A 14,611-nucleotide genomic window follows, 5' to 3' on the forward strand; every position below is an offset into this window, starting at 1 on the left:
GTTGCTGTTACCGACTCTGCGTGACTCGTCCCCATGTGCACCCCCGCCGCTCTAAGGCATGTCTATGTGGTTTTGGCTACTCTGTACACACCTCTCTCCCTCTCTCCCCTTCTCCCCCTCTCCCCCTCCTCCTTTTTTCATCTCGGCATGCCTAGTGCGCGCGAACTCCCTTTGAGTGCATACACACTTCACAGACGTTAAGCCGTCGTATTGACATCGCTGTGGTGTTCTTCCCCCCCCCCCAAAAAAAAAAAGAGAGAGAGAGACAGACAGGCAGAGATAGAGAGTACGACACGGTCACTAGCAGCCGCGTGCATTGGGGAGACCGGGCGACAAGTGCTGCATCTTCACATTGAGTTTACGGGGCTCTCTAACCTCAACCTCTGTCCTTCGTTGCGTGTGTGCTCTCTTTTAAGCTGGACCCTCTCTCTCTCTCCCACACAAACATACATACACTCTCACACCCAGACACACACACATACACACACACACACCTTCAGGTCGGAGTTCATTAACGCACGATTCGTTTATTCCTCTCTATTTTTTCTTGTCCCCTCCAAAGTGTGTGTGGTGTGCGTCGACAAAGAATATCGCATCGCCTGCCCCCTCCCTCCTCTCCATCCCCCCCCCCCCCAATACACACACCCCAATATACACACACACACACGAACACAATACCGGGTCGGCATCCACGGCGAAGCACATCGGGTCTGGGCACTTCTCTCCTCACCCCCTACCCGTACAAAATACGCACTCATGCCATTGGCAATATCCTTGTCATGCCCGCCGCGAGAATCGGTGATGTTGGAGCCCTTGACAACGCCCTCTTCCCTTGCGCGGCTGAGAGCATGCCTAGTGATTGGCTGCGGTGCGGGGCTGCTGCTCTACACTGGCGCCGTGCTACGGCGCCGCCTGGTCCGCCCACGATCGCCGCCGCGGGTCACGTGTCCTATAGCGGACAACACCATCGCACTACTGCAAGAGCTGCACGATGGCCCGTTCCGCTTTGGGGACCCCACTCCCTTTGCTATGGCAGCACGGGCGGAGGCGACGCGTCGCATTCGCCGCCAACAGCGGGAGCGCCGGCGGTTGCGTCGGCGCATGCAGTCGAAGCTGTGTCACCCGAAGAATTCTCAGCGTCTGAAGTCACGGTGCACCACAGCGGCAGCAGGGACACCATCAACACTTGTCATCCATGCAGTCGAGTCCACTAGTCATTTGGGGCATTATGTCCCTGGAAACAAAGGCACACGCAGCGACGCGGACATGGCGACCTCGGAGAAAGACCGAGGCACCCGCGCTGCGGCTCCAACGTTATCGAGGCGAGGATGCACCGCGTTGCCGTCTGCCTACTCAACGGCCTCCTTTGGAGTCCCTGATTCAGTCGACGACGACGATCACCGCCACCGCGTCAAAAAAGTCTCTGACGGGGGCGTGCACGACACCAACGGGCAACTGGTGGCGAAGGGCGCTGGCGGCTGCAAGATGACACCGAGCGAGGCGTCGCTGCTCCCCTCGTCGTCGATGGGCAGCACGTACAGGTCAGACTACTCTTACTCGCGGAGCTCTAGCACCAGCACCACCAGCGGCAGTAGCTACAACTCTCGCATAAGTACCTCATCGCTCACGGAGTCCACGGCCTCGTCCCCATCTTCGCGGGGCAGTGCATCGTCACTGCTTGCCATGACGACCATCTCTGGGGCAAGTCCCGACAGCCTTCCCTGGCAACGGACCACGTTTGACGGTGCCAGCCTCGGCGGAGGCGGCGGCCTTCACAGCTCCAACCACGCACCGCCACAGCTGCAGCAATGCAGCCCACACCATAGCAGCCGATCACCAAAGAATGAACCCACCAGGAGCTACAGCAACCTATCGCAGCACATGATGTCTGGGTCAAGCTCTATCCCTTACTCGTCTTCGTACCCACACTCTATGACCGGCGCTATGGGTGGACTAGGGATTCGTTACCCAGCGCAGCAGCTGTGGTCTGGTGTATCCTCACCGGCTGTGGCCACTCATCAGGCATCCAGCGTCTCGCCGCAGCCGGTAGCGATGACGGCATCTTCGTCGGCCCTGGGCTGCTGCGACGCCAGCCTCTCTCCTGAGACAGCGTACATGGCAGCCTCTGCCTCCGTGCCCGGGGCCCCACCATCTCTGCCTGTCAGCGGAAGAGGGGGAGGGGGGGAGGATGAGGAGACACATTGGAACACGGTTACTGCACTCATGTACGGGCCGCCACTCTTCGCAACCGAGATGGATGTCACCGATGCCCTGGCGGAGCTGCGCAGCTCCGTCTGCTTCAACGGGAGCAGGCAGGGCAGCAGTTGCCTCATCGGCGGTGCCTCCAGCACTGCGCACACCTCCTCGACTACTCCCTTCACGAATCCCAGCGGTCCCTGTAACAGCGCCTGCATTGTGGCTCCCTTGAGTTACTCGACGAACACCACTTCTCATCACCGCCATCAGAAACGACATCGCACTCACTCGTTGGGCCACCCAAGAGGCCAGGGCTACTTTTCGGGCACGTCGATGAACACATCCAATGCAAGCGTTGCCCCCCCTACTCGCGCTCGATGTGCGGTACAGCACCCCTGTGGTGCGGATAGCACTGGTGGTGGCTCTCCGCAGCGTCATCGCCGCCAGCGATCCAGTTATACCAGTGGCTATCACGCATCTTCGGGTACGAGTGCTCGATGCAGCGCAAACAAGTCGCCTGCGAGCTCGCAGTTTCTGCCTGAGGCGCCGCAGAGCGTGCAGCCTTCCTCGGACTGCAACGGAGGTGCACCTCGCGGCTGGGGAAGCGGCGGTAGTGAATATGCAGCCGTCGATAGCGTCGTGAGCGGTGCTAACGGCTCCCTGGCACAGGTACCAACGGCCACCCCCGTTTCTCAAGCGTCGTTATCTCGGCGCCAATCCATGAACAGTGGAGGCCGTGCCTATCACTTACCCGGGAGCGGCAACGCGAACCACAACTTCAATCATTCATTCCGCTCCATGTACTCCGCGCCGCGATACTCTGGCCACCGTGGACGACACCGCGGCAGCGGTCAACTGCGACGGTGGTTACGCCGGTGGCGCAGACATGCTCGTCGTCGCACGATCGCCAGCTGGAGAACAGTCCAGCTCTGCGTGACGCTCGTTTGGGGTGCAATGCGGCGCGGCTGGTGTGCGTTCGGCGGCGGATGCGTGAGGGGATGGGGCTGGGCCATTCGACAGGCACGGAAGAGCGCCTCCGCCGCGTCTCACCGGGTGGTGGTGTCTCTGCGTCGACCGCGATGGTTATGGGCGAAGCTGAGTGGTGTCGAAGCCGTCCACAGCAGCAGCAGCACTGCTGCTGCTGCTGCTGGTGCTTCTGTGCCATCGGCTGGGGCGGCGAGGGAGTACCCCGGGGTTGATTCCCAGGGTGCTGACGCTGTGGCCGAAGCGGCGGCGGCGGCAGCTGCTGCAGCAGAGACAGCCAAGCGTGGCGGTCTTCTGACGACGGACACGGCTGACGAGGCGATCAACAAAATCGTGCACCTACTGGAACCGACACCTGGGCGGGTGCCAACAGTTGTGGTCATTCGTATCCCACTGGGCTACGACGTCTCGACCGATGCGGCGAGTCTGTGGACGGCGCTCCACCTTGACAGCACGTCGTTCGAAGAGGGTCTAGTGGATATCGTTATCATGGAGGAGCTCAAGACGGGGCCCTTGCCCCCAGCACAGCCGAAACCCGCAGAAGCTGCGGCAGGGCCCTCATCGCAGGTGAGTAGCTTCACTGCGAATCGATTGGCGCCGTCCATGCAGCCTTGCGTCGGCACTGGTGACCGTTACGGGGCGGCCACGACGTTTTTAGCCAGCGGCAGCGAGGGAGACGTGCGTATGGCGCCCCCGAGCAACCCACTGAGCTCTACGGCCTCCGTCCCTGGCGCACCGGCTGCGTCACCGCAAACACCGAGGTCGCAGCCGTCAAAATTGGCGGCATCATCACCATCATCTGCTGCTGCTGCCGCTGCGACGACGGCAAAAACACAGGCGCGGTTGCGCATTTCTTTTGAGGTTTATCCAGCACACCTCTTCTATTCGTTGATCTTCCGCGCAGCGGTGCTGCAGGAGAAGGACCTGGCGCTGAGACGCGCCGCTGCCGAGCTGTTTGGCGGCTCTGATGCCATCGAAGGCAGCGGCAAGGGTATTGGCGTCGGTGCAGCGGTTAACGGTACCGCCGGTAGCACTGGTGGTGGTGTCGGAGCCACGCCGTGCTCACCTCTGTCACTCGCACGCGCGATGTCCTTCACTTTCGGCATGCCAGCGACGGCAGGAGGAGGGGGGGAGTGCAGCAGCACTAGCAGCGGCGCGATGACCCACTTCACTCCACACATGCACCCCCCAAGTACGGCTGCTGTAGTGGGCAGTAGTGGCGGCTTTGAAAATTATTGCCTCTCTCCGGTGTCGCCGGGGCACTTCTGCCGCATGCAACCATCTGTCAAACAGACGGCACCGGCGCCCCACACGGGCATCATTGGTGGTGGTGGTGGTGGTGGTGGTGGTGGTGCGGTAGCCGCCGCTGTATTTGGCAGCGCGGCCCCTGGAGCGGTGGGTGGCACTTTCACTTCCCCTGCGATTTTGCCAGTATCCGCGTTGTCCTCCCTGGCGGGGCCGAACACACCTCACGTCGTGGTGCGCCTCTCTGAGAGCTACAGCCTACCGGCCTTACCTCCGCAGATGGTCATGTCGCCCCTTGTCGGGGCTCAGACCGGGTTCCGGACTTCACTCGGTCCACTGTCACCAGGTGTGAGCGCCCCCGCATACGCCGGGGGCGGCGGCTCATTCATGAATGGCGGCGGCGGCACTACGGCCGCAGGGGCAGCCGCGACGTCCAGTCCCCCACACCGCATCATCTCCGACGACGAACTCCTTTTCTACATTCATGTGCTACGGGCGACGGTGGGGGATGGCGCCACCACCCCGGCGCTGCCTTCGAGCAGGGCTTCGGACGTGGACGACAATAGAGGCGCGGAGAGTAGGGATGTGCTGGATTCGGGCGGCCAGCGCGACGACGCCACGGCAGCGGAGGGAAGTGCACCGGTGCCGAGCGGCGTCGGCGACGCGGACCCCGCAAAGGGTGACATGACTGGCGCCGCCGAGGACAACAACATGGATAGCGAGGATGTCACCTTACTGGACCTGCGACAACGTGAGGTGGAGCCACACATACTTTTGCGCTACCGCTTCCGTGTGTATAAGCAGGGTAGCCGCTCCCGCAAGGCTCTCGAGGCCGCCGTGCTCTACACGCAAGACCGCGTGGAGCTCTGGTACGAGGAGGCAAAAAAAATGCTGCAGGCGCTGCCGCCTACAGCGAGCTTCTCGACCTCGTCCTCGCTCCCCACACCACCACTTCGAGTTGATCGAAGCAGTCCCTCACTGCAGCCGTTCGACAGCTGTGGTCAGCCGGCCTCACCAGGGAAAAGTAGTGAAGCAGCAGCAGGCGTTGCTGCAGTCCGCCGGTCTCGTCACGTCTCCTCGCGGCCGGCAGGGCTGCCGCTACTCTCCCTTGGGGCATCGCGGTTGCCCAGCACGCCGGAGCTCGACTGGGCGGACTGCCACACCACGACCTCGAAGAGTGGCCGGCTTCAGCTACCAGCGTGGGCAATGGAGGTGCTCATTCGGCGCGAGAGCATGCGTGAGACGTTGGTGCGCGACCTCAAGGAAAAAGCGTTCCGCGTGTGCGCCATTCCCCTCCCCGACATGCGGGTTCACTGCATCCTCCCACCTGTGGTGCCGCGCTACGTCACCGCACACGCGCGCGGGTTTCCTCTTAGCCGCACCTTTGCCGAGGAGGTTCTCTCGCAGCAGCGTGCGCTGCAGTTTATTTTGTTGCAGCGGGAGCAAGAAAACCAACGCGCGATCGCTGCGCGACTTCGCCGTGAACAGCGCCGGCGGGAACGCCGGGAGCGGAGGCGCCGAGAGCGCCGCGCCCGCGAGGAGGCGTTGCGAGAGGCTCAGCAAAGGCGGCAGCATTCCAAGAAGCAGCAGCAGCAGCAGCAGCAGCGAAGGTGCAGCCTGGCCTTCTGGAGAGGCGAACCAGACGACAGTGCGAGGGGGGAGGAGCAATTGCCTGGATCCATGAACCCCGCAACCCTCGTCTCGCGCGTCGCATCCATGGTCAAGCACGTCAGCGTGGGGTGCGGCAGTCACAGTTGCAATGTCTTGAGCAACGCGTGCACGAAGATCGACTCACTTTATCAGCGCGAGGGTCAAGAGGCAGTGCTGCCTGGTGAGCCGAGCATATACACGCATTCGCCACATCCTCCAATGCAACCGTACCAACACGGCTGTTCAGCCGCCAATGGCGGCCTCGACGGTGCCTCCTCGCCAGATGGCGATCAGAGTGCCGCGACAGAGACCAGCGCTCCAGTTGGCGCCGTCCTCTCTGAGGACGAACGCGAGCGGTTCCACCTCTGTAAGGAGGGGTGTGGAGACGCCTTGACTGCTGCCACACCCGCCATTGACAGCACGCCGCAGCTGCAGCGACCGAATCACCAGCTGAGCAGTCCCACTCACGTTGGCGTGGCGCAGACGCCGCTAGAACAGCAAGCCAGACACGCTCCCTCAGCACTCGCAACCGGGACATTAGAGGGAATCCCATCGACGTCGGTGGAGACGGAGATTCACTTCCTCGACAGCCGCTCCGCCAGCGTCTCCGAAGCTCTGTCTGATGTGCCGCTGACGGCCAAGACAGTGGGCGCCAGCGTCTTGTTTTCGATCGAAGGGGCTAAGCCGAAATCGAGCAGGCACGACTTGGCTGGCGACAAGGGCGGCAGTGGTAGAGGATCAGCATTGGCGCTGTCCCAACCGCCCGCGCTGGCTTTAGCGAAAGGCGGCTCAAACAGCCCACTTCCACAGCCACGCACCTCTCCAGGCCCCCACAGCGACAGGGGAGCGTGCGGCAGCACCACTAGACCAGTCCCGCTGGCGTCTGGTGCTTCCACCCGAAGCTCTCACTGGACGGCAGTGCACACAGCAACCAATGCGAACACAAACGTCACAACGCAACAGGCCTCCTCAGCCACCACCACGAGTGTGGGCAGTCCCGCGGCACATGTCATCAGTGGGAGTAGCGATGCAAGCCACGCCGTCAGCACCATCAGCCTCAGCCACACTCACATAGCATCTCCTTCAACGGGTAGCTCTGCTCACAGCCACTTGAATGCGTGGCCAGTCGTGACTTCTTCGGCTCTGAATGGGGCCAGCAGCACAGCGGCAGGCTTTGGCGGCGCCCACGCCGCCAGCGTCAGCTCTCACAACAGTTCAACAGTGGAGCGCGGTCCTCAGGGGACGCCGCCGCCGCCGCCGCCCGTGTCTGGCGCGTCTTCTCTCTCACTTGGAACGGGCATCGCACCGTCCTGGTGCGTGCCGTCGCCACCAGATACACCGATGGCCAACCGAACAGCCACCAACAATGCAAGTCTAGATGTCACCAGTGGTGGTCATTCACTGCACCAGGGTACAGATGTGTTGCACACGTCGCAGAAGCAGCAGCAGCGGCAGCAGCAGCCGCCGCCACCGGAGTTCAGCACCGGTAACCCGTATCGCTCTGCCCAGAACCCAGCGTTGCCCGCCAGTGTCACTGCGTTGCTGAATGTGGAGGACACGGGCACCTCGATGGCGAACATCTGCGCCACACAGAACACCGGCAGCCACACCAACTCCAGTGGTGCGAGCAGCCCCCATAACCATTCACAGCTGCTGGGTGATGATGGCGGGTTGCCGACCGCCTCGCTGACGGTGGCACCACTCACGGTACCCAACAACAGTATGTATGGCACATTCGACGCGTACTACGGCCACAGCGTCGCAACGCCGCAGGCAGTGCTGCTCCGCCAACAGACCCAAGTGGCGATTGCCGCTCCTCGCGCCACGTCTGCGTCGTCTATGCGGGAGTTGACCTCACCCCGACACCGAACAGCTGCCGACACGGTTGCATCGCTGGCCGCGTCCACGTCGCTTGTGGCGGGGAATGACACTGGAAAGAATGAGCCTCACCTCGGTGGGTTCGCTGGCGATCACGATGCCAAGTCGCTGGCTTGTACGCGCAGCAATGCGGTTCCTGCTGCTGCTGCTGCTGTTGTTGTTGTTGGGGGCAATACGCAACACTTGCAGGCTCCACGAAGCGCCCCCCGACGATCAGGCTCAGGGCTACTGCCGTACACATACTCGGCGGACTCGGTGAGTAGCATGTACGGTACAACGCAGTACCCGCTCTACCAGTACCCAGACGACCCTAATGGTGCCGGCGCAATGACATGCAGCGGTGCCTCACCGCCCCCGACATCGATGCCGGGGGCCACCGCACTGAACGGTGGCGGTGGGATCTCAGCGGCTGCGGTGGCTGGGTGCAACCATGCCAATGCTGTGGGTACTCACACGCACAACTTCTCTGGCTACAGCGGCCACACTCTTCCTAGGGGATATCTCACAGGGGGTACGCAGGCCTACGCGCCTCCCGGCACCGGGATGGCGTTCGTTGGAAGCGGCGTTGGCGACCGGTATGCAGCCAGCAGCGTCGACGGTGGTGATGGCCGCCTCGAGAACTGGAGCGCGCACTCGCTATCGCCGCGCCTTTTAGACTCTCCGGGGGAGATGAACTCCGGTGCCATCGCCTCACCTCCGCTGCCGCTAGGACAGGATACACACATGAACCACCTCAAGCAATACAACAAGCTCTTGTCCGATCTCCTCGGAGTTGCAGGCGGCCCGATGCGCAGCGGCATCTCTTTCTACTACACATTCGGCGATGCTACGGCGCTGCTATACAATGGGTCTATCCGGGCGCCCCGTGACGAAAACATTATGGAGCTGCTAGACCAACACCAATGGATGAAGCAGCAACACCTGCAGCGGCACTTGCACACGGGCGGCGTGGAAAGCGCTGGCACTGACTCAGGTGTCTCAACAGACGGTAAAGCGTCGGGCAGTGATAAGATAGCCTCGGACACCAGCTGCGGATCCTGCTTCATGCCCGGTTCCGTAACGGCTGGCAGCGGTGCAGCCCGTGTTCTGGGAGCCTTAGCGGGTATTGGGGCCTCTCCTCCCCCTCCCCCACCACCGTTGCAGCAGCACACCTCAATCTATGGCAGTGGCAGCGCAGTTGAAGGGGATGCGAAAGCCCATGATCCAAGGGTCCAGAAGAGTCATGCTGCCTTCTCTCCAGTCCACACCCCATCTGGGTTTGAACCCGAAGACGAGGGGTGCTCGTATCTGGACTACGGAAACCTTGCCGAGCTCCAGGGCACGGTGGATGCGCTGGAGACGGAGCAGATCGAGGCGCAGCGTGCCCGCAACACGCACTTCTACTCGATATTTGAGCACCTCCATCATGTCTACCATGACACTGTGCTGGAGGCGACTGCCCCTGACAGCGCCAAGTCCTTGTGTGCCAGCCCCGCCACTGCCGCTCCTTCAACCAGCACCCTGTATACGGGACTGAGCGGGGGCGTTGGGACGGAGTATCTCTTTCCTGCTGCTGCTGCTGCTGCTGCAGAGCGGCACACGCCAGCTTCACATGGTGTTGGCCACACCACCCTGCTAACCCCAGGTACCCCGCCGCTTGGTGTGCCGTGCAGTGGGAAGGGCGCAGTCAGCTCAGCAGGCCTGTCGCAGTGGCCGCGGCGGTTATGGGGCCGCGTGCGCGTCTTGGTGACGTGGGTGGGCTCACTCGTGGGGCTCGCGCGAGCCCCACGTGACATCCGCACAACAGAAGCGGTAGGTGCACCTATCACGGATGAGGCTCCTCGCAGCGGTGCCTGTGCATACCTACACTCGTACAAGCGAACCCCTGACGGGGAAAACGGCGCGATCGGTCCGGCCAAACTCGCCGAATGCTTTCCAGGCGAGCGCATCGTCACCTTCGGTGATGAGTGGAGCATCGCATCGTCCCTCGACGTGCACAACGGCCATTTTGGTCTCTCGCCTCTGCAGGTATGGATGGCTACCCGCTACTCTCGCCGCTTCGCTGGTGAGGTGTACTTGATGGATGTGATTGCTGCCGGCAGCGATCCGCACTACCCGGCCGTCCGCGTATTGGACGAGGTTGTCGCGCATGCCGTGCTCTACTACCACAACCACAGCCTGCGAGACTTTGTGGAGGACCTGGAGGCAGAGCTTGGGCTTGTGTACGTGCCGCAGACGCTCTGGGGCAGGCGCGCACTGGGGCTCCCAGATGACGAGGACGAGGTGCAAGAGCTGGATGGGCTACTCTACACCGCCACCCGACGTCGGCAGCGGGCACAAGAGAAAAATCGGCAGCGTCAACGCCGCAGCGAAGACACCAGAAGCGGCTTCGAGAATGTCCGCGCGGTGTCGCCGCGATCGCCGCCGCGCAGCGACGAGCCGCGTCGCAGTAGTAAGGCATCGGCACCACCCTCAAAGTTCTTGGCATCTGCAGCGGAAGTCGCGTGCGATGGAGAAACCGCACGCGGTTGGCCGGCCGGCCGCCATCCCGACCGCCACCGCTCTTCCAGCCTTCATTCGACCATCACCACCACCAACGACGACACAGCCGCTCAGAGCACCAGTGGTGCTGATGCCGTTACCGACTTGTCCTCGGCCACGCTAACCGTGGCGGCAAGGCCGTCCAACCGCCCCCTAGCACCTCAACAGCATCACCGTCCTCGGCGACATCATAACGACTGCCTCGAGGATGAAGAGACAGCGGAGTACGCGTGGATCCAGCTGCAGGCGCAGGACCAGGAGGAAGACGAGGAGGTTTTTTACGGCGCAACCGCCGCCGCCGCTGCTGGGCTTGGAGGGGGCGACATCAACATCGCGCCCCACGTGTACGACGCGGTGATGGAGCGCGAGGTGTATGATGAGCGCATGCTGCTGCGCGAGCTGGACTACTTGAAGGAATTCTTTGTTGACAACCGCAACGTCTTGTCGTCGGCGATGCTCACAACGGCTGGCTCGAATTCACTCGAGGCTGTCTTTGGTGTTCCAGCGACGGTGTTCCCGTTCTTGCTGTGCGCACGCGAGAGCGTGCCATTTGTTGCGTCCATCTTCGAGTCTCTCTCGCACCACTACGGTGCGCTCACGTACGACAATTTCTCCAAGTACGTCTACGATGTCTATCATCGTGACCGCCCAGACGTGCTGCGCTACACACCGCGCATGTTCCGAATGGTCAACAAGAGTCGCCGCGGCTGCATCACCTATGAAGAACTCTGCCGGTGGATGGCGCGGAAGCTGAGCTGCGGCAACAATGTCCAGCCCAATGGGCACCTAGTGGCGACTAGTATGTCGCTGCGGCTTCCACTCGCCCTGGTTGCCGAGTCGCGCGACGAGTGGGATGCATACCGGTGTGTACTCAAGTCACTCTCCGATGGCGATGACGAGGAGTACTGATTTTTTTCTTTTTCCCGTATCGCGGTGCGATGGGCTGCAAATGTTTTTTTTTGAACGTGTGTGTGCGGGGTGTGTGCGGCGGCGGCGGCGGCGGCGGCGGGGGGGGGGCAGGAGGAGGGAGGAGGATGGAGGCCCATCAGAAAACTCCCCGCGAAGCCGAGAAAGCTGGCGAGCCCCACCCATGGCGTCGTTTTCTGCGCCTGGACCATTTTTTTTACTGGCTTGTATTTCTTTCCCGCGTTTGGAAAGACCTTCGTGTCTTTTTTCGGTGTAACTTATCACACTGGTATTAGTGGTCGTCTGAGCATGTGGCGGTCGTGCAATGCGACTCATCTCGAACAGATGCTGATCCGTGCTGCACCACACAGATTACACACATAACCATACAGCACAAGAGAGGCGAAGCACGAAACAAAAAAGAGAAACAATGTCATGTGGTGTGCACCATAAGAGAGAGAGAGGCGGGGCAGAGCACATAATTTCTAGTGTGCTGTGACTCACGTCTGTATTGCCTCGTACAGGTCGTTCGCACACGCAGGGAAGGATTGTGTCATCACCGCTGCTCCTGCTGCGCGTGCCCGTGAGTGTGTGAACGTGTTCGCTCCTCTCGTGGTTGTGCACACAGCCCTACCAGCCAGCCAGTCCATCCGCCGATTTTTCCTCCCCATCGGTGATGCAGTCTCCCCCCCCCCCACCCCCATTACTCTCTTTCCATACATCCATCCTTCCAATATCAATCGTCCCCCCCCCCCTCAACTACACACACGCACACGCACACGGAAGTCGTCTCCTCAAATCCCTCCCCCCTTTTTTTTTGTCTGAGACGAGGCGAGCGTACCCCTTCCCCCCTCCCCCCTTCCCTCACTCACTCCATACACACTCATAGAGACTTCCCTCCCCCTCCTTCCTCCCTTCTTCCTCCCCTCCTCCCCCCTTCCCTCACTCACTCCATACACACTCATAGAGACTTCCCTCCCCCTCCTCCCCGTTTCTTCTCCACGTCACGTCTCCGAGGGAAGGAGAAAAAAAAAGAAAAGAAAAGAAAGATGTCAAAGTCATCGACGCGGTTTCGTATCCCCATGCCGACTACGGCAGCAAGCCTTGCGTTCCCTTCGCTACGCAGCTTCTCTTTGATCGTGGCGGCCGATGAGCAGCACGGCATCGGCGACGGCGAGACGATCCCGTGGCAGGTGCCAGAGGATATGGCCTTCTTCAAGGACCAAACAACGCTGCTGCGCAACAAGAAACCACCGACGGAGAAGAAGCGCAACGCCGTGGTGATGGGCCGCAAGACGTGGGAAAGTGTTCCAGTGAAGTTCAGGCCCCTCAAAGATCGTTTAAATGTGGTGCTCTCTTCTCAGGGAACCACCAACGAGTTTCTTGCCTCGCTGCCGGAGGAGAAGCGAGCCGCCGCGGCGCAGGATGTGATGGTGGTGAACGGTGGCCTCGCCAAGGCGCTCAACGTCCTCGCCCGTCCGCCCTACTGCAGCTCCATCGAGACGGTGTACTGCATTGGCGGCGCACAGGTTTACTCGGACGCCATGGCTGCACCGTGCGTCGAAAAGCTGCAGGAGGTGTACCTCACCCGAATCCACACGAAGGCGCCCAAGTGTGCGCGCTTCTTCACCTTTCCCCCCCCGAGCGCCCCATCCGCGTGGAGCCTGGAGTCGTCACAGGGGCGTCGGAGGAGCGAGAAGGGTGGCCTTGACTACGAGATCCTCAAGTACGTTCCATACAACCGAGAAGAGATGCAGTACCTCGAGCTGATCGATCGCATTCTGAAGACGGGCGTCACCAAGGAGGATCGCACCGGCGTGGGCACAATAAGTCTCTTCGGTGCTCAAATGCGCTTCTCCCTGCGCGACAACCGCCTGCCGTTGCTGACGACGAAGCGTGTCTTCTGGCGCGGCGTGTGTGAAGAACTGCTGTGGTTTCTCCGCGGCAACACGAACGCGCAGATGCTGGCGGACAAGGACATCCACATTTGGGACGGCAACGGCTCGCGCGAGTTCCTCGACAGCCGCGGATTGACAGAAAATAAAGAGATGGACCTCGGCCCCGTTTACGGATTTCAGTGGCGCCATTTTGGGGCAGAGTACAGGGGGTCCGAGGCAAACTACGACGGCGAAGGGGTGGATCAGATCAAGTACATTGTGGAGACGCTCAAGACGAATCCACACGACCGCCGCCTCCTCTTCAGTGCCTGGAACCCATGTGCCTTGCCCAAAATGGCGCTGCCGCCGTGCCACTTGCTTGCTCAGTTCTACGTGAACCCGGAGACAAGGGAGTTGTCTTGCATGATGTACCAGCGGTCCTGTGACATGGGTCTCGGCGTCCCCTTCAACATTGCCTCCTACTCGTTGCTCACCATCCTGATTGCGAAGGCGACAGGACTGCGGCCTGGAGAGCTCGTGCATACCCTCGGTGATGCTCACGTGTATAGAAACCACGTCAGCGCCCTCCAGGAACAACTGAAGCGAGTCCCGCGTGGCTTTCCAACTCTCGTGTTCAACAGGGAACGGGAGTTCCTCGAGGACTACGAGTCAACGGATATGGAGGTGGTGGACTACGCGCCATACCCCCCCATAAAAATGGAGATGGCCGTGTAACGAAGGAGAGGTGAGTTGTGCGCGCGTGGGTTTCCTATGATCTGCGAGGACGCAGCCGCTCCTCTCGCCTCGTCTGCCTCGCTGCACGACCAAAACGCCCCGTTGAGCAGACGCACGCGTGACGAGGAGTATCGGTGAGTGTGTTCCTGCGCGCGCGCGCGTGTGTGTGTGTGTGTGTGGGGTGTACATAGGTGTGCCTGCGCGCACTCGCAGGTTGACGCAGCTCATCCTTATCCACCAGTCGTCAGCGTCACCTCCACCTCCACTCCCCTTTATTTGTGCGTCTATCGGGTCCCCCCCTTTTTTTTTTACTGAGCACTTTTGGTTGACCCTCATGGTCTTCTCTTTCCATTCAGCCGCTCTCCGCCCATCTCTCTAATGAGTTCACTGACTTCGCGGAACGCGGGTCTGAAGAGGTGACTATTGCCGAAGGTGTTGGCTTTGAGCCCCGCGCTGGCGGGTGCTGACGGGATTGGAGGGAGAAATGGGGGGGAGGGGGGGGAGGGAAGGAAGGAAGGGGGGGAGGGGTGAGTTGACCGAAGGAAGAGGAGAGAGAGGCAGCTCGAACTGTACGCCGGCGTCGTTCCACGTCCGCCCCCTACTCTCTCCCCCACTCCCCC

General features: G+C 61.3%; 2 protein-coding genes across 2 annotated transcripts; both read left to right on the top strand.

Annotated features, from left to right (window-relative positions):
• Positions 1 to 756: 756 nt before the first annotated feature.
• On the top strand, positions 757 to 11,382 carry JKF63_07153 (uncharacterized protein; the record flags this gene model as incomplete). The annotated part of the gene is made up of 1 exon (XM_067903094.1): positions 757 to 11,382. The coding sequence occupies one exon, from the start codon at positions 757 to 759 to the stop codon at positions 11,380 to 11,382; it is 10,626 nt and encodes a 3,541-aa protein (XP_067759532.1).
• A 1,046-nt stretch (positions 11,383 to 12,428) lies between these two features.
• JKF63_07154 (uncharacterized protein) lies at positions 12,429 to 13,991 on the top strand (the record flags this gene model as incomplete). The annotated part of the gene is made up of 1 exon (XM_067903095.1): positions 12,429 to 13,991. One exon carries the CDS (start codon positions 12,429 to 12,431, stop codon positions 13,989 to 13,991), a length of 1,563 nt encoding a protein of 520 aa, XP_067759533.1.
• Between the last annotated feature and the right edge of the window lie 620 nt (positions 13,992 to 14,611).

This window comes from Porcisia hertigi, chromosome 6 (genome assembly GCF_017918235.1).
Source record: "Porcisia hertigi strain C119 chromosome 6, whole genome shotgun sequence".
Classification (NCBI taxonomy): Eukaryota; Euglenozoa; class Kinetoplastea; order Trypanosomatida; family Trypanosomatidae; genus Porcisia; species Porcisia hertigi.